Consider the following 18794-nt stretch of genomic DNA (forward strand, 5'->3'; position numbering starts at 1 on the left):
AAAAAGGTAGGCTTGGAGAGGGATTAGAATACCTTATAAAGATGTTTTTATAAAATAAAAACTACAGTATGGAAGTTAATGAGGCAATATGCCTTTAAATTCTAGATATGCAGAGACTGCAATTAAGTGCTATCCGAGGCAAAAAGAGGGTGTTTGAAGTGAACCTTGGAAAGGGCATGTCACCATGAACCCACTTGATCTCATCCAAGGTGAACATTGGTTTCTACCCAGGATTGTTTTGAATCCAAGTATTGGCAGGAGCTTCAAACTGCTTCAGTTCCTATAATTTTCTCCCTTTGAACAGTCAGTGTTCTTTTAACCCTTGCAAGCAATGTTTTCTTTTGGCCAGTGTTGCTTTTATAGCCAGATCCTGTAACTTGGGCACACTGGCATAAGGTTTCCACATCCATGGAACTCTCTTGGCCAGCTCCAGCTCTCTTCCTTATTTCATGCATTTCTAGCATCAGTTTGGTTGTGTTTTCCCGGGGTTAAGACACAGGGGTCACATTCTCTCCTGGGTTCAGAAGGAGCAAGGGCTTGTGACTGACCAGCTTTCTCATCTCTCCTTTTGTTGGACACTCTGCACTATTGCAGTTACTCTTCCTTTCTGTCCTTGTCCACGACGGATGCTCCCCTCCCGGGGTAACCTGATCATAATTCTTTTCCCAACCTTTTTATTGTGGTGATATTTTGTATATGCTCTAACAAATAAAGCTTGGCTGGAGATCAGAGTGCGGAGCTAGCCACTAGTTAACCATAGAGGCCAGGCAGTGGTGGCAAACACCTTTAATTCCAGCACTTGGGAAGAGGAAATAGAAGCATCAGGAGTTCAAGGCCACCCTGGGCTACATGAGATTTATTCTTTCTAAAAGAGAAACAGATCCAGGTGGTGGAAGCACATATCTTTAATTCCAACACTACTAAGAAGGAGACATTAATACAAGGGGGGAGGAGACAGGAGCTCAGCCATTCAGTTTGAGGATTTGGTAGAGGTGAGCAGTCTCTCTAGTGTCTGATTCCTTTACCTCTCTGACCTTTCAGCATTTACCCCGATATCTGACCTTAGGTTTTTATTATTAAGACTAATTAGAATTCACGCTACCCTTTTGTAAAGTATAGTCTACTTTACAAGTGTGACAGGTGTCCCAGGGCTCACTTCATCTTCACTAACTAGGGTTTCTGCTGCTTCTGAACTCTGAGCTTTGAACTGTTTATGGTAGAAGGGCTCAGCTCTGCATTGGTGGTAAGATGGTTTCTAGTTTCAGTGTGTGTGTGCTTCTCATTCAGGATTTCCTTCTCGTAGTTGATAAAATTGTGTAGCTGCAAGTTTTCCTGTGTCCCACGTGGCCCGCAGCAGCTCATAAAATAATCACTCACTTTACAATCTGTTTGGTCTATGGCTCAGGCTTCTTGCTAGCTAGCTTTTTCATCTTAAATTTACCCGTTTCTATTGTATATGTATGTATCACCATGTGTCTTGTGGCTTTACCTGTGTTCCATTATATCTTGTTCCACTGGTGGCTCTCAGTGTATCTCTGACTCTGTCTTTTTTCTCCTTGAATCTTTCTTGGATTTCCCACTTGGCTATAACCTTTCTTGCCACAGGACGGAGCAGCTACAATATGGTAGCAACACATAATTAAAGCATACAGAAAGACCATCCCACAGCAAAATGTGTTAATTTCACCTGGTGCTCCAGTCGGGTTAAGCTTACATTTGAACAGAAGACCTCTTGTCTCTTCTGAAATTGAATGCTTACCATTACAGGAGTCCATTTCAGAATGTGTGGATATTTTATTGCAGGGTTAGGGTGGCAATGACATAGATATTTTTGTAATTCTGCACTGCACAAAGCATTTTTCACCTATAACATATGGAGCCACATCATGTGCTAGATAGAGTTTTCTTTTGTCTTGCTCTTATCTGGAGACTTGTAGTTAACTCTGCTGTCTATAAAGTGATAACTATTGTTTTCACTCTTTGCTATTAGAACTTCAAAACTAATTATAGGAACTCTTTTACATCACACAGATAATCTATGTCTTATGTTCTGGGTCATGAGATAGAATACCCTGGTTTTTCATAATAAACTCATGTCAACTGCAAACAGAAATCACACTATGCCTTGAAGCATTCTTCCCATTTCTTGAATAGCACTAAGTTATATTGGAATCATATATGATCTCAGATTAGAATAGTCTTGTTCTTACATTTAGAATTTTATCCTACCCATGAGAAACTTAAAGTACATACCCAAATTATAGAATTCAATTCAAAACCATTCATTGAGTGTCCCATTGTGCTATGAAGTGGAGATACATGAAGAAGACACAGTTTCTGTCCAGGATGAACCTAATATAAGGTGGGTGTGAGCTGTTACTAAAAGTAGAAATGAGTAATACAGCTTTTCAAGATGCTATGACTTGAGTGCCATTGGCTGTTTTATTCCTGATGTTTAGGATTCCTGGATTTTTATGAATTGGAACAGAAATGAAATTTGATGGTGGTATAATGACACATGGCTATATCTGAACAATAACTGATATGACCTCAAAATAATGTTGGAGTTGTGTGACTCCCAGATTCATTCTTAATGAGTTTCCTTATTCAGTGCAGGACCATCATGGTGTAGAAAGGCTCAGCCTAATGTGGAGAGGACTGAGGGAGACAAGCTCCCTCTCATTCTCCCAGGGTAGATTCTTGAGCAGGGAGAAATGAGGAATTTGTACATATAAGTATAGAGAATAGATAGATAGTTAGAAAACACAGGAGGGCCTTGGGAGGGCCTGGGTCTGAACCCACCAGACCCTTCTATCTCTACTAAAGGGTTTTTAAAAGGAATGCCAAGAGGTGGAGCAAAAGAGCTCCCCCCAGCCCAGCCAAGTGCAGTCCATTCCAGATGCCTGGTGACCATGCACATGGATCAGCCATTCCCTAATGCAGCCCTGCTGTGTAAAGCAAGCTCAGATCTCACTGGGAAACCTCTGTGGGCCCCCACAGAGGACCACAGGGATGGCCTCTCCTATATCAGGTCATCTCGATCTGCTGTGGATAAGACCACAAGAATGGTCCAGTAAATCAAGACTCAAATACCAGGGGATGGGTTATGGGGGAAAGCTGGGGCGTGGGAGGAGGGAGGAAAGGGGGATCTGTGGTTGGTATGTAAAATGAATAGAAAATTTCTTAACAATAATAATAAAAGATCAAGAAAAAGAGAATCAAAATCCACTCTCACAGACTTGCCTGTAGGCCAGAATTTCCTCACATCTGACTCTAGGCTTTGTCAAGTTAGCACCTGGAGCTAACTAGATGGATCACTAAATATTTTCTAATTGGATTTGAACCACACTCTACTGGGAAGAACCTGACACTATAAACCTGATTAAAGGTCCAGGAAATCCTAGCTTAGATCCTACTATTGCTATTTTGCTAAATGGTCATGTTGGCAAATTACCTTCTAAATGTCTATTGTAACAGCCATAGTCATATATCTGGCTTGTCTTAGCCTTCATCAAAGAAGCTTTTGTTGTAATGGACACCATTCAACTCAGAGACTTCCACCTGCTCAAAGGGCTGAGAATTATGAAGTCCATGTCAAGGCACAGGCACTACTGCAGAAGAACGTGCAAAGAATGCAAGAGCCCGATGATGAAGAAAAATGTTAGGGAACACTTTCTTCTGGACATGCCATGGCTTTTGCCTTCATAAACTCAAAGAATCTATCAGCTGCACAGGACTTGAATAAGATCAGGTAGACCAATTTTCATAATAAATGGCGATCATATCTTAATACTCCTCCCATAAATAAAGAGCTTTCAGCAGTCATAGATTCTAGGAGGTGATGAATCATTGCTGTGGGGGTTGAGTGGACACTGGTACATTGGTCATGATGCAGCCCTGTCTTCCAATGAATGCATGCAGTCATCATCTATAGAAAGCACTAACTGGACTTACTGGGTTATTAAAAATTACAGGACAGAAAGTTTGTGATTTGGACATATTGGGTGAGATCCAGTGGGAAGCAGGAATGTGATCATGAGGGATCAATTTAATATTTCACTGAAGCAAGGTAAGAAATTCTAAAAGAAGAAATTAAGCAAAATAAACAAAACAAATTATGACTCTTTGCAGGACATTTCACATTGGGAAAATAATATGAGGTTAGTGATTTTGGGACTTAAAAATTGTGATATTCTTTTGCATGTATACTTTATAAGTGAGAGAAAATGGAACTTTTGACAGCTCACATCTACTACAAAAGGCTGAAATAAGAGTGACAGTGTCCAGGTCAGCTGTGACTAAGGGATAAGATGGAGAGCCTGTCTTGCTGTGATGCACTTGGGGAGGTTCATGTGTCCATCTTACCCACTTCACCTACTCCCTTTTCTTCTTCTCTCCAGCTTTAGAAAACTTCTGGCAACAAAAGAGGCAACACTTCATCATGATTAGCATCACAGTCAGCACACAGGTGAACAGGAATCCAAGCACATCCAGAGAGTGGTACTGGAACCAGGTGAGGTCATGTGCTGCCACACGAAGGTGCTTGGCTCCTTTGTGGCGCATGACATACTCAACCCAGAAGACGGCTCTGTCTAGGGGCTTCATTGGTTGATCATGGTGGATTCTTGATAGCCGCATGGCATTTTCCTTATAGCTAAAGATACCAACATCAAAAACAAATGATTTACTCAAGTGCTTCAAACCTAAGACAGGTTCAAGGAAAGCATCATGAGTTTCTATAAATGCCATAGATTCGCACTACGTACAGTGTGGTTTGATTAGGATATTTTTGAAAGATTTCCTGTAAGCTTGCATTTTCTGAGAAATTCTTTCCAAAACTGAAATGGCAAATCATTTGGGTAGAAAACCTTTCCAGCAGAGCAAATGTTCATAAGCCTTTTCTAGCACTGTAAGTGAGGTGGTTCTTAGAGAGAAAGCATGGCCACATTGATTCTCTTGAGAAGAAAATGTGTCATGATTCTTTGTAATCTCAATAAAAACACTATTGATGATTAAAAATTGGGAACTGGTGAGCATGGGCATACTTTGCACAAGATGATTTGAGGGCTTGGATGCAGCTCATTGATAACTTGCTTAGAAACTATTTCGATCATCAAATTATTATTAACTAACCTCTCATACACCAGGTCTGTAGGGATAGTTTGCAGTCTTGATTGACAGTAAAAGCCTATTCCACAGTGCTTAAATGGGTTTTATATGGTTGTTTATGTTTTCAAACTTAGACTAATGTGCTAGGAGATGTCTTTCTGTATGCTTTGAATATATGTTCCCATATTGGTTGATAAATAAAGCTGTACTGGTCTATGGCAAGGCAGCTTAGATGCAGGCAGGAAATACAAGCAGATAGATAGGAAGAAGAAAGGAGAGGAGAGAGAGACACCAGCCTGCTGCCCAAGGAACAACATGCCAGGAGACTGGTAAGCCACAGAATACGTGATACAACATAGATTAATAGACATGGGTTAATTTAAGATATAAGAGCTAGCTAGCAAGAGGCCTGCAATAGACTATGCAGTTTGTAAGTAATGCAATCTGTGTGTTTACTTGTCCAAGAAGCTGCGAGAGAGTTGAGACACAAGAAAACTTCTGACTACACTAAAGATCAGATGAATTCTACTCTTACCTTGGAGAAAACCTATCTGGACCAGTGCCACTTGTACAAAATCACTGTACTTACGAAGGGTCATTTGTGACTGTCTTCACTGCATCAACCAAATCTGTACTGGACATTGTGAGAAAATCCAGTCTAACACCTGCTCCTTTGGTCTTCATACGAACAACATTATCATATTGGTCTCCAAACAAAGGAATGCCAACCACAGGGATCCCATGGTAGATCGCCTCATAGATGCCATTGGTGCCACCATGAGTTATAAAAGCTCTGGTTTTAGGATGACCTAGGAAGGGTAGAAATTAAAGGCAAGTATTAATCATGACTCTGAGAAAGAAAATGAGAGGCAGGAAAAATGGCACAGAAAGGGTTAATACTCATTAGATAACATTATCATAACCACGGAACAGCACTGAATTCCTCCCATGTCTTAGAGCAAGGAACAGTGCAAGTCCACAGAGATTAAGTGAAGGCCACATAGAGGAGGTGCAGTGTGGAAGCAGAATGATTTTGGGCAATGGACAAAAAGGTCATAGCTCCTCTCAAGTGCAGCAAACAGCTTGTGCAAGCACAGGCTGTGGTTCAGGAGAGGGTGCTCTCTTAATGGAACAGTGAAGCCACTGCTTATGGTAGGTTGCCTCTGTATAGTATGGGGTTGGTTGATAGTACTGATGGAATGAGAATTAGGACAAGCAATGCTTCCCAAAATAAAGGACTGCCTCATGATGTGGAGTTTTGGGGGAGTTAGTAACTGAAGAGTCATTAATGAAAGAATACCATTCTCACTGGCATTTGAAATTGACCTAACATAGGGGAAAGGGTGAATGTAAAGGTATAGAAATAGGAGGTGAACACAAACATGAAGAAGTGTCTTAAGTGTATCTGAAAGATAATTACAGTGGAGATAAAAATGGATTCTCAAATCTACAATGTTACTGTACAGAATACTCACATCAATTGTTTACCCATTTTCTCCAGAAGTAGATCACAGTTGTCCTAAATACCTTAGTGTTGACATTCACCTTCCTGAGCAGTCATTCCTCATGTCTCAAGGATCTTCTCATGCTTACCAAGAAGGTCATTCTGGGGAATCCATTTGTACAGCCGAGTGTTGGGGCCCAAGGTGTCTGGTTTCTTGCTTTCAAATCGCCAAAGAACCTGTTAAGAGGAAGCTAGCCTCTTATTACTTTGCTTAAATGCAAGTTACTCTTGTTAGAATTCTGGATAGATTAAGAATCAGTGGAGATAAATGCCCAGTCTTGAGGAGCCAAGAGGTGAGGATGGATGATGGGAACCGTGAAGAACTACTGCAGCAAGGATGCAACACTCTTCACTCTCCTGCATTTATTCTCATGCTTATCCAGGTGTCAGCATGCCACCTTAACATTTAACCAACAGCAACTTAGACAAAGGTAGGTTCAGTAATATCAACCAGGAGTTAAGAAATGAGTCAAGCCGGGCGGTGGTGGTGCACGCCTTTATACCCAGCACTGGGGAGGCAGAGGTGGTGGATCTCTGTGAGTTCGAGGCCAGCCTGGGCTACCAAGTGAGTCCCAGGAAAGGTGCAAAGCTACACAGAGAAACCCTGTCTCGAAAAACCAAAAAAAGAAAAAAGAAAAAAAAAAAAAAGAAATGAGTCAAAGCTGGAGAGATGGCTCAGTGTTTAAGAACACTGGCTGCTCTTCCAGAGCAGTATCAATTCAGTATCAAATCCCAGCAGCCACATGGCAGCTCACTACTATCTGTGTGTAACTCAAGGTCCATGGGAGCAGACACCCTCACACAAACATACATGCACACCAAACACCAATGCACGTTTAAAAAAATGTGTGATTGTAATTGCAGTTCAACAATCCAACTAAGTTACTAAATACACATTGATTTTTCCAATATTTATTTATAAAAATTTTCCTTTCCAAATTCAATATAAATATTTTTCAATGATATTTGATTTAAATCCCTTATCATCACTTTTATCATAGGTATTTTTTTTAGATTAGGTCCCTGGAATATGACATTGTTTATGCATGTGGTCACTTCAAGAGCAAGTGCCCAAGTTACCTTCTATTTCACCATAAAGCTACAGTCTCCCAGGTGGACTTAGGGTTGGTAAATCCTAGCCTACCTATTGTTTTGAATATCAAGGAAAACATTTCCATGCATAAGCCCATTGGAATATAGAGGTGGTCACATTTGGCCAAGACCACAAAGGAATATTATGCTATTATACAAACTCTATTTTTTAAAAATTTATATTTGTTCTTTTTCTATATTCTTTTTATTGAAAATAAATTTTTTCATACAATATGTTCTGATTATATTTTTCCCTCTCCTACTTCCTCCCCCTCCATCCATATCCACACACATTCTTTCTCTCCCTTTAGAAAACAGGCATCTAAAAAATAATAAGAAGAAAATAAGATAAAAGATAAACAAATACACAAGAATAGCACAAGTTCCATTTTTAAAATAATGACTTATTATTATTATTTATGTGTAAGGCAGTATGTCTGCATGTGTGAGTGTGTATGTGTGGTAGTTTGCATAGGTATGGCCCCATGGACTCAGGTGTTTCAATGCTTGGCCTATAGGGAGTGGCACTATTTGGAAGTGTGATATTGTTGGAGGAAATGTGCCACTGTGGGGGCAGGCTTTGAAGGCTCATATGCTCAACCTATGCCGAGTATGGCACACAGTCTCCTAATGCTGGCTGTGAAGAAAGATGTAGAACTCTGCCCTTTTTCCAGCACCATGTCTACCTGCATGCCACTGGCCATGATGATAATAGACTAAATGTCTGAAATGATAAGCCAGCCCCAGTTAGGTGTTTTCTTTATAAGAATTGCTGTGGTCATAAGTAAGTTCAGGTCCTCTGGGTGAGCAACACATGCTCTTCAGGAATGAGGCTCTTCTGCACTCCCACAACTGCAAATTTTTGATTGCTTTCTTATGCTAATGGGCCAGTGTGCATACTGATTATATTTTAAATGCTGTATATTTATACTGTAGTGTGTGGACAGTCCTTAAATATCCTCCAAGATAATGGAGGAAGTAAGAAGGCACATTTTTGTGCCTATAATATCTTCCTAATATCAAGTTCACAAATACTGGTTAAGTGTTCTTCTTTCTGAACACATGTTTATAACAAAGTTATTAATCAAAAACACCACAAACTATTTGGCATCTGTTCCTTGTAATTTGGTGTCTTAAGTGACTTCAAAGATGAGCTAGAGCTATCAAGACAGCATCAGTTTCTCACTGAAGATAGAAGTTTCTGCCATCACACCTGAACTGGATATGACAGTCTTAGTGAGGATGCAACACTGTATCTCACCTTCTGTGGAATCTGGGCAAGGCCTGCTGCAATCATATTGGCCCTTTCTTCTGTTAGGGTACCCACCATAGACCCCAGGGAAAACACCACAACACCATGTTCTCCAGATGATTGGACAAAGTCTTCTATTTCCTGTTAATGGAATATCAGTTCATCACAAACAGCAGGAACACCAAATAACCTGCATAAAAACTGATACCAACATCCACAGGAAGAAACTGAACAGCATTAGAAATGATTAGAACACTGGATGTTTTAAAACTATTCACTGCAATCTACATGCCCTGCCCCCATACCCACCCACCTGAGACCCCAGCCACTTCCTGAGGCTTGGAAACTAACCCCCAGCTCTCATCCAGCCTAGAGGTGAGTGACTCTGTTCATACCCAGTGAGGCCTGCCCATAGGACCCATCCCTAGGCCCCAGCCATTCCCTGGGAACACCTTCCCAACTGGACCCCAGTTGCCAGACAGTAGGCAGGGGTCCTGCGGGAAGGCTCCCCCTTCACCAAGATCCATCAGTGGACCCTGCAATCTACATGCCCTGCCCCTATACCCATGTGCTCAAGACCCCAGTTAATTGCTGAGGCTTGGAAACCAACCCTAAGTTCTCATCGGGCCTAGAGAGAGAGCTCTCATTGGACAAAGAGCTGTCATTGGACCAAGAGTAACCTTAGCAGAAAGGGAATCTGCCAGCCCTCATTAGACCAAGAGTGGCGTTCTGAGAAGTAGAATCTGCCACCTCTTATTGGACCAAGAAAGGCTTCCTGAAACATAGAATCTGTCAGCTCTGACTGGACCAAGAGCCCTGATAAGACCAAGAACAGATCCATGAGTCACAGAATCAACTAGCTTGGGTTGATCCCTGAGACACAGAATCTGCCTGCTCCAATTAGACCAAGAGCTAAGATGGGACCCAGATGGGCCCCCTGAGACACAGACACAACAAGCACAGAGTGGACCAACAGCAACTCACTCAGTCACAGGCACCTCTTATGGGCAAACTTCAAGGCAGAAGTACATACAACAACATAAAGAGCAATACAATGTCACAAGAACCTAGCCCTCCTCCAACAGCAAGTCCTGAACATCACAAGGTAGAAGAAGCAGAAGAAAGTAACCTTAAGAATAAATTCATGAAGATGCTAGAGGCCCCTCAAGAAAAAATAAAAAATGAAATTGAGGAAAAGACAAACAAAATAGTGGAAGAAATCTATAAAGAAATAGAGGAAAATACAAAAAATTGGAAGAAAGCAATAAATCCCTTAAAGAAAACCATGAAAAAGCAATTAAACAGGTGAGGGAAACAGTTCAAGACCTGAAAAGGGAAATAGAAACAATGAAGAAGACACAAACAGAGGGAAGGCTGGAAATAGAAAATCTGAGAAAAGGAACAGGAAACACAGATGCAAGCATAACCAACAGAATACAAGAGATGGAAGAGAGGATATCTGATGTAGAGAAAACAATAGAGGAAATGGATTCATCAGTCAAAGAAAATACCAAAGCCAAAGAAGTCGTAACAAAAAATGTCCAAAAATCTGGGACACCATGAAAAGACCAAACCCAAGAATAATAGGGATAGAGGAAGGAGAAGAATACTAACTCAAAGGCACAAAAAATATATTCAACAAAATCATAGAAGAAAACTTTCCCAACTTAAAGAAGGAAATGCCTATAAAGATACAAGAAGCCTATAGAACACTAAATAGACTAGACCCCCCCAAAAAGTCCCCTCATCACATAATAATTAAACAACTAAACCTACAGAATAAAGAAAAAAATATTAAGAGCAGCAAAGGAAAAAGGCCAAGTGACTTATAAAGGCAAACCCATCAGAATAACACCCGATTTCTCAAAGGAGACTTTGAAAGCCAGAAGGACCTGGAGAGATGTAATGCAGACACTAAGAGACCATGGATGCCAGCCTAGACTAATAAACCCAGCAAAAAATAGACAGAGTGAACAAGACGTTCCAAGACAAAACCAGATTTATACAATACCTACCTACAAATCCAGCCCTACAGAAAGTACTAGAAGGAAAATTCCAACCTAAAGATGTCAGATATACCCATGAAAACACAGGCAATAGATAACCCCACAGCAGTAAACCTAAAGAAGAGAGTACACACACACTACCACCAAATTAACAGGAACTAACAATCACTGGTCATTAATATTCCTTAATATCAAGGGACTTAATTCACCTATAAAAAGACACAGGCTAACAGAATGGTTACAAAAGCAGGACCCATCTTTCTGCTGCATACAAGAAACACACCTCAATTTCAAAGACAGGCACTACCTCAGAATAACAGGCTGGGAAATATCTTTTCAATCAAATGGTCTTAAGAAGCAAGCAGGTGTAACCATCCTAATATTCAGCAAAATAGACTTCAAGCTAAAATCAATCAAAAGAGATCAAGAAGGACATTACATACTCATCATAGGAAAAGATGCACCAAGATGAAGTTTCAATTCTGAACATTTATGCCCCAAACACAAGGGCACCCACATATGTAAAAGAAACATTACTAAAGCTTAAATTACACATAAAATCCCATACATTAATAGTGAGAGACTTCAACATCCAATTCTCACCAATGGAAAGATCTGGAAAATAGAAACTTAACAGAGAAATAAGGGGCTTAACTGATGTTATGATTCAAATGGACTTAATTGACATCTACAGAAAATTCTACCAAAACAAAAAAGAATATACCTGTTCTCAGCACCCGATGGATCCTTCTCTAAAATCAACCACATACTCGGCCACAAAGCAAATCTCAACAGATACAAAAAAATACAAAAAAAGAATAACCTCCTGTGTTTTATCAGACCATCGAGGCATAAAGTTAGATTTCAACAACAACAAAAGTTACAGAAAGCCTACAATCTCATGGAAACTTAATAATGCTCAACTGAATCACCAATGGGTCAGAAGAAATGAAGAAAGAAATTAAAGACTTCCTAGAGATCAATGAAAATGAATACACCACATACCCAAACTTATGGGATGCTATGAAAGCAGTGCTAAGAGGAAAATTCATAGCACTAAATGCCTACATAAAGAAGTAAATGGAGAGAAACTCAAAGCGATTCTACTAAAATCAGGAACAAGACAAGGCTGTCTACTTTCCCCATACTTATTCAATATAGTACTTGAAGTTCTAGCCAGAGTAATAAGACAAAATAAGTAGATCAAGGAGATACAAATTGGAAAGGAAGAAGTGAAGTTTTCACTATTTGCAGATGACATGATAGTATACATAAGTGACCCCAAAAATTCAACCAAGGAACTTATACAGCTCATAAACACCTTCAGCAATATAGGAGGATACAAGATTAACTCAAAAAAATCAGTAGCCCTCCTATATACAAATGATAAACAGACTGAGAGAGAAATCAGAGATACATCACTTTTACAATAGCCACAAATGGTATACAATATCTTGGGGGTAAATCTAACTAAACAAGTGAAGGATCTGTATGATAATAACTTTAAGTCCCTGAAGAAAGAAACTGAAGAAGATATCAGAAAATGGAAAGATCTCCCATGCTCATGGATAGGTAGGATTAACATAGTAAAAATGGCAATCTTACCAAAAGCAATCTACAGATTCAATGCAATCTCCATCAAAATCCCAACACAATTCTTCACAGACCTGGAAAGAACAATGCTCAACTTCATATGGAAAAATAAAACCCCGGAATAGCCAAAAGAATCCTGTACAATAAAACAACCTTGGGAAGCATCACAATCCATGAATTCAAGCTCTACTATAGAGCTACAGTAACAAAAACAGCATGGTACTGGCATAAAAACTGACATGTGGACCAATGGAACCGAACTGAAGATTCTGACATTAATCCCACCTATGAACATACAATTTTCGACAAAGAAGCCAAAAGTATACAATGGAAAATAGAAAGCATCTTCAACAAATGGTGCTGGCACAACTGGATGTCAGCATGTAGAAGAATGCAAACAGATTCATATCTGTCACCATGGACAAAACTTAAGTCCAAATGAATCAAAGACCTTGATATAAATCCAGTTACTCTGAACTGGATAGAAGAGAAAGTAGGAAGTAGTTTTGAATGCATTGGCACAGAAGATCACTTCTTAAATATAACACCAGTAGCACAGGCACTGAGAGCAACAATGAATAAATGGGACGTCTTGAAACTGAGAAGCGTTTGTAGGGCAAAGGACATGGTCAACAAGACAAAATGACAGCCTACAGAATGGGAAAAGATCTTCACCAACCCCACACCTGACAGAAGGCTGATATCCAGAACATATAAAGAACTCATGAAATTAGACATCAAAATGCCCAACAGTCCAATTGAAAAATGGGCTATAGAGCTAAACAGCTACTTCTCAACAGAAGAATCTCAAATGGCTGAAAGACATTTAAGGAATTGCTCAACATCCTTAGTCATCAGGGAAATGCAAATCAAAATGACTCTGAGATATCATCTTACATCTGGCAGAATGGCTAAGTTCAAAAATACTGAAGACAGCTTATGTTAGAGAGATGTGGAGCAAGGGGAACACTCCTACACTATTGGTGGGAATGCAAGCTTGTACAGCCATTTTGGAAATCAATATGGTGCTTTCTTAGAAGATTGGGAATCAATGCACCACAAGACACAGCTATACCACTCTTGTGCATATACCAAGGAATGTTCAATCTTACCACAAGGACACATGCTCAACTATGTTCATATCAGCATTATTTTTAATAGCCAGAACCTGAAAACCACCTAGATGACCTTCAACTGAAAAATGGATAAATAAAATTTGGTACATATACACAATGGAGTACTACACAGCAGAGAAACAATGACATCATGAGGTTTGCAGGCAAATGGATGGAACTAGAAAATTTCATCCTAAGTGAGGTAACCCAACACAGAAAGACAAACATGGTATGTAATCACTTATAAGTGGATACTAGATGTAAACCAAAGGATAACCAGACTGCAACTCACAACTCCAGGGAGGCTACCTAGTAAAGAAGACCCTAAGTAAGATACAGGGACTGGCCCAGCGATGGAGAAATGGATGAGATCTACATGAGCAAACTGGGGGTAATGGGGGGGTAATGGAGGGCAAGGGTCAGGGAAAATAGATTTTAGGGGAGCAGGAGGTTTCAGCTGAATCAGGAACAGAGTGGGAGAACAAGGGAAGAGATACCATGATAAATGAAGACCCCATGGGAATAGAAAGAAGCAGAGTGCCAGAAATCCACAAAGATACCTCTACTATAGACTACTGGCAATGGTTTAGAGAGTGCCTGAGCTGACCTACTCTGGTGATCAGATGGCCGAACACCCTAACTGTCATGATAGAACTCTCATGCAGTGACTGACGGAAGCAGATGCAGAGATCCATGGCCAAGCCCCAGGTGGAGCTGGAGAGGAGGGATTATGTGATCAAGAAATATTGAGACCAAGATTGAAAAAAGTACAGGGACAAATAGCCAAACTACTGGAAACACATGAACTGTGAACCAATGCCTGAGGAGCCTCCATGGTACTGGACCAGGCCCTCTGGATAAGTGAGACAGTCGATTAGCTTTAACTGTTTAGGAGGCCTCTAGGCAGTGCAACCAGAACCTGTCCTTGGTTCATGAGCTGGCTTTTTGGAACCTAGGGCCTATGCTGAGACACTTTGCTCAGTTTTAGTATAGGGAGGAGGGGACTGTACCTACCTCAACTGAATCCACCAGGCAGGGCTGACTCCCCAGGGGAGACCTTGCCTTGGAGGAGGTGGGAATGTGGGGTGGATTGCAGGGGAAGGCTGGGGAGTGGGAGGAGGGAGGACAGGGGAATCCATGTCTGATATGTAAAATTAAATTAATTATAAAATAAAAATATTTTTAAAAAGACTAAATAGGCTATGTACCTAGGAGAAAACCAAACAATGGAATATAGCAATAAAATGACCCATAATGATGTTCTGCTATACAAATACATCAGTGTCTCCCTCAGTCATCATCAGAGAAGATCCCTCCTGCAGTAGATGAGAACAAATACAGAAATGCACACTGGACAATGAGCAGGATGAGAAACCTTGGAACAATCAGTTTTAGATGGGATGTCTTCATCAATCTGCCACCTCAGGGTGCTGGGAGCTATGCAGAAAAGGAGGCAGACAGAATGTAAGATCCAGCGAAGATAGATGATACAAAAAAAAATTGTCTTCCACGCACAAAAAGGGCTGATGCACGTATGAATTGACAGAGACTATGGCAGCTTGCACTGGGCCTCTGGGAGTTTAAGTCAGACAGAGTTCTAAGGCTAAGCAGAGGATGAGAACATGACCTTGCATCCTTAAACAAGAAGCAAATTCCAACTGACAATCACTTGCAAAAGAAAAATCAGTTTTCTTTAGTGGAGTCTCACTGTGTACACACATCACACTTAAGGGCATGCTCCATGCTCAACAGAGAAAACCAACACAAAATAAACTCAAGTGTTTTATAGATTATTTATCTATAAAACTTAAAAAATAAAAATAAAATAAAACTATTCACATTCACATATAAGATGTACAGTTGTAGTCAACTATAAGGCTACAGTTTTCTGTGTTACACATCTTCACATTCATACAAACAATTCTGGAACATTTTCTACTTGAAAAGCAAGATTTGTTGATATTAAATTCAAAGTTCTCTTTCTTCCTCCCTGGTCTCTTGGCCATCAAGCATCTTCTTTCTGTTTCTATTATTGTAACCAGTTTACATAAGGCATTCTTATTTTATTTCTGTCTTGTTCATTGGCTAGTTTACTTAATGTACTGTCATTAAAGGTAATACCATGCATCTCTAGATCACAGGTTTTAAAGTTTTAGTGAATTTTTTTGCATTTACATACTATCTAATTTTTATCAACAATTTTAGTGATATCTAGTTTGCTTCTACCTTTCTTAGTTTCTGTTCTAATGTTGTGAGGAGACTCCATGATTAAGGCAATTTATAGAAAAAGCAATTAGTTGGGGCTCGCTTAAAGTTTCAGAGGGTTAGTCTATGAACATCATGGTGGGGAGCACACCTTGCAGGCAGGCAGGCATGGCACTGGAATAGTATCCCAAAACTCTACCTGAACCATAATTTGCAGACACATAGAAAGAGATCAGGCATGGTTTGGGTTATTGATACCTTAAAGCCTACCTCCTGTGACATATTTTCAATTAAGTCACCCCTCCTAAACCTTCCTAAACAGTTCAATAAAGTCTTTAAAGAAACAGCAAGAGTAATATTAAAAAAACCATATAAAGATGGGAAATACATAGGAGGTCTGGATCCTGTATGTTGCTGTGTTAATTTTGAATTTTTTGATTGTTGACAAAGGTCAGCTGCTAAGAGACCTGTAATTGAAAGAGGGAATATTGAAATAAACCCACCAAGATACTTTAGGAATGCTTTAACTTTAAAATGGAGTCAAAAATATATTTTTCAAATGGAAATCAATAAAGCTTTTGAGGAGAGGTTATGATATTGTTTCCACTTGAAAGGAGAGGCTATGCATTTCTTCCAAGTTAACATGGTTTGATTGAGGAAGATCCCCTGAAAAATCTCTGATGGGAATGGAGGTCCCAGATGATCCAACATTTCAGAGCACCTCTGTTGCAGTTTCCTCTGAGTTCTACATCCAGAACAGCTTGAAAGCTGCTGTCACAAAAGACTACAGTCAGGAATGGACTGTAATTCTAATTTTTCCCAGGGTCCCTCAAAGATTAGCAGCACCCACCAATCAGTGGGAAGTAGTCTAGAAAACTACACCCAAATTCCCAAAATTGTATTTATGAATGTTTGTTTTCATTTAACAGTTGTAGCCCACTAGGTTTCCTAGTGCCTGAACCCAGCAGGACTGCAGAAGAGGTTGATTGGACCATGGGTCTCTGTATCGGGTGTTTGTAAGGGTCTCCACTTGACTGTAACTAGCAAGCAGGAGGTCTTTTGCCCTACCCATTGGCATTGTTATAAACAGACCTTTAGAATAAAGTTCAGGGCCCATTTGGATGAGGATCCAGGCCCACCTGAGTCTATCCTGTGTTTTCTCTCTGTTTCCCTCCTCTTTATTTCTAACTAAGTCTCTTATCTCTCATTCCTCAAGAGTCCCTGGGGTAAATAAATACAGGGGCTGGTTCCTCATAGATGTTCCATCACAGATGGCACCTGAACAGAGACAAAGAAAAGATAAAAAGGAAAAAAAACTAGCCCAAGGACTTGTCAAAAGGATTGATGGGGTGTTGGGAGTGTAAGCATGGTGGTAAGGAATTGAAAAATGAAGGCAACGATATTTCATTCTTGGGTGTATAGGTTAGGCAGTTTTAGATTTCTTTCTATTCTCTCTCTCTCTCTCTCTCTCTCTCTCTCTCTCTCTCTCTCTCTCTCTCTCCCTCTCTCTCTCTCTCTCTCTCTCTCTCTCTCCTATCTATAAAAATTAAGGAAGGTAGAAAATAGAAATATTGAGTAAAGAATATAGAAAAGAAATAGCTTAGGGTAAAGTAGGATAAGGTAAGCCGAATTATGGGGCTATGAATGCAAAATCCTGAGGAAGAATCAGACAAAAATCTATCAAAGAAGAGTTTAACCGGGAGCTATCTAGGAGAGAAGTTCCTTTTTTTTTTTTTTTTTTTTTTTTTTTAATCAGAGAAAGAAAATTTCTGAAACAAATGCTTTCGGTTTGCCTCTTGACCTGAGTGAAGCCCCAAGGGTTTTGCCTCTGGCAATAAGCCACAAACTGAGTGTGAGGACAAACAGATGCAAGGCTCAGGAACTGGGTCAGGGTAAAGATCTAATTAGAGTGGTATACCTGTTAAAAGGTGACTCAGGCATTCTAGCTTAGGAAAGAAAAATCTGTTGCAAAAGGGAAACCCTGTAAAGGGAACTGGAAAGTTTGCTAGCATACCTGAAAAGCTTTCTGGAAATGTAGTATTAATACAGGTTTGAAACAGTGCCTTATGTCATCTAATAGCTGCTCAAAGTGTTTTTGAGCATATGGTATTGAAAATGTTTTAATAACTTAGACTTTTCATGACAGTGAGATACATCTGTTCCTGGCAGCACCAACATACTCCATAAAATTTGATGGTCATTGGAGAAACTCTTTATGAAGTTTGTTTTCTTTATGGCAAAAGCTAGCCATGTGGGTAAAGAAACTGCCGTTCCTTCAATTTCTGACGGTTACTGTCCAAACTGTACCTGCAGGATGTAAGAAAGGTGACTGCCGAGCTTTGCCAAGACAAGGTAGGATAGTCCTTCAAATTTCCCTGCTTCACAGGAAAGTCTGTCAGATATGCTAGGCCTGTGTCACAGAGATGGATGCCCCAATATGACAGAGAAACTTTGGGTGACTTTCCAGGCAGCCAGCTGATTCTGTCATTTGTCACATTTTTTTGAAGTTATTGCCTGCACTTCCTGCTTACTCAGGTAATATTATTTCCTTCTTAGTTCTTTGATGGAATTGAAGACTAGATAGTTTTAGTTTTTCATAGTTATGATAAAAAGGTAAGTTAGATATAAAACTTTAAACTCACCAAGATGAGATAAATAATAAAACATTTTATCTAATTTTGTCAAAAACAAATGGATTGGATATTGTAACTGTAATTCTTGTTTGATAACTGTTTTTTTGGTATGTAATTTTACTAAGTTAAAGTTGAAACCTTCCTTTTTGACTAGAAAGAAAGGGGCAAATGCTGTGGGATAATCCTTCTGTATGCTGTGAATATGTATTCCTCTCATTGGTTAATAAAGAAGCTGCTATGGCCTAGAGCAAGACAGAATGAAGCCAGGTGGGACAGTCAACCTGA

The 18794-nt window shown here is 39.9% G+C and overlaps 1 protein-coding gene across 4 annotated transcripts in view; it reads right to left on the reverse strand.

The window, feature by feature from the left end:
* Positions 1-887: 887 nt before the first annotated feature.
* Positions 888-18794, reverse strand: part of LOC102919295 (UDP-glucuronosyltransferase 2B31-like) — a 28074-nt gene continuing 10167 nt past the window's right edge. For all 4 annotated transcript variants that reach the window (XM_076546546.1, XM_042257588.2, XM_006983801.4 and 1 more), the window contains 4 exons: positions 8967-9098; positions 6703-6790; positions 5699-5918; positions 888-4654 (listed from right to left, as the gene is read on the reverse strand). In XM_076546546.1, the coding sequence (XP_076402661.1) occupies positions 4375-4654; positions 5699-5918; positions 6703-6790; positions 8967-9098 (720 nt within the window). In that variant the 3' untranslated portion in view covers positions 888-4374. The remainder of the gene's footprint in view (positions 4655-5698; positions 5919-6702; positions 6791-8966; positions 9099-18794) is intronic.

The sequence above is a fragment of the Peromyscus maniculatus genome, chromosome 10 (genome assembly GCF_049852395.1).
Source record: "Peromyscus maniculatus bairdii isolate BWxNUB_F1_BW_parent chromosome 10, HU_Pman_BW_mat_3.1, whole genome shotgun sequence".
In the NCBI taxonomy this organism is placed as follows: Eukaryota; Metazoa; Chordata; class Mammalia; order Rodentia; family Cricetidae; genus Peromyscus; species Peromyscus maniculatus.